Here is a 1,485-nt window from a genome sequence, read left to right as displayed (position 1 = left end):
ATCAATCTATTACAACTTGTGCTTATAATTGAGTGAATTTTCATATTATAATAAGATGAAATGAAGGTGTAATGCTATAATGAACAATAAACAGGGAAGTGTGTATCTATTTGGCATTACCTGATCGGGTTAAGAAGATTCCAAAGCACTCATTTCATCCATGCCAGTTACCAGATGACTAGCCACCTATTTCATTAAATAACAAAAGAATACCTCACTTGTTCCTAGGCTAGTGTTCATAACATAATCAATGAATATGCTTCCATCTTGTTTTTGTGTTAAAGACGCAGGTTCAACTAACTCATCATACCATTGTTGGGCCACACCAACTTGCATTCTTTTCAGGTAATATTGGATTAATAAAATATTTAAGAAAACGGAGGGCATATTTGTAAATTTTAATTTAACTTTCTCCCCCTCAATTGGATCATAGAATCTTTCTAGCAGATTGACCACCGTTGACTTACCGGACCCACTTTGACCAACCAATCAAACTGTTTGACAGGCATTGACTTTGAGATTGAATTTTTTTAGCACCAAAGTTTCTGGTTTTGAAGGGTACGTGAAATCAATGTCTTTGAACTCTAATGCACCATTGACTATGGATATTGTTTTTCCTTGTCTGTCTGTTGAGTCTATAGGTGGGACCCTGTTAATGATTTCACTAATTAGGGATGCTAAAATCTTGGCTTTAGCAAAATGCTTGATGTTCATTAAAGAAGCTCCAAGACCATTGTAATGATTGTTGAGAAAACTATTAAGAATACTAGTTAAACTGAGAAACAATGGTGATTTTTTTTATACTCACAATCCTCCATAGAGAACACATATGCCAGCTTTGAGAATATCTCCACCTTTGACTCTTTTTTCGACCAAAACGCCCCCGTACCAACTCACAAGTGCAAAAACCGCAAATAAGATTCCAAAGCTACTGAAAAAAATCCCTTCAATAAACCTTGTTTGATTCCAAGAATTAGAGTGGGGTGTAATGCGGTTGATAAACGCCTCATCATCCTTTCCTCTCCAACATACAAATGAACAGTCTTGATTGAAGAAAATGCCTGCTCTGCTATCCCTCCAGCTACCCCATATGCCTCCTGTAGCTTCTTTTCATTTTTTTCTAAAAGATTTCCATAAACTAGCTCTGGAAGAATCAGTAAAAACATAGCAAGGAGTGATTTCTCCATTATCAACTGTCCATAGATCTCTATAATCTTTGTAGATCCTTCGCAGCATAAACAATTAATAATTAACAAGATAATTAATTGCAAATGTCGAAAGATCATCATCCAGATAATAGAAGTCAAACCATTGACCACTTCTTTAATGATACTAGATGACAGATCCAAGATCCATAAAGTTTCAAAACTGCATGAAAACATTATATAGTAGATTAACACATAACACTTAACAATATATCCTGTTAATTAAAATATACATGTATCATGTGGTTTACATGCAGTTGAGAATAAAGAGGTCGTTTTC

At 34.7% G+C, this 1,485-nt stretch overlaps 1 protein-coding gene across 1 annotated transcript; it reads right to left on the bottom strand.

Moving 5' to 3' along the window:
• Positions 1–489: 489 nt before the first annotated feature.
• Positions 490–1,187, bottom strand: LOC128125937 (ABC transporter B family member 18-like). The gene is made up of 2 exons (XM_052763545.1): positions 898–1,187; positions 490–775 (listed from the first exon to the last, which is right to left on the bottom strand). Exons 1-2 carry the CDS (start codon positions 1,185–1,187, stop codon positions 490–492), a joined length of 576 nt encoding a protein of 191 aa, XP_052619505.1.
• Between the last annotated feature and the right edge of the window lie 298 nt (positions 1,188–1,485).

Source organism: Lactuca sativa, chromosome 5 (assembly GCF_002870075.4).
Source record: "Lactuca sativa cultivar Salinas chromosome 5, Lsat_Salinas_v11, whole genome shotgun sequence".
Taxonomy (NCBI): domain Eukaryota; kingdom Viridiplantae; phylum Streptophyta; class Magnoliopsida; order Asterales; family Asteraceae; genus Lactuca; species Lactuca sativa.
The sequence above is the reverse complement of the archived record's forward strand: the minus strand, read 5'-3'. Positions and strand labels throughout refer to the sequence as shown.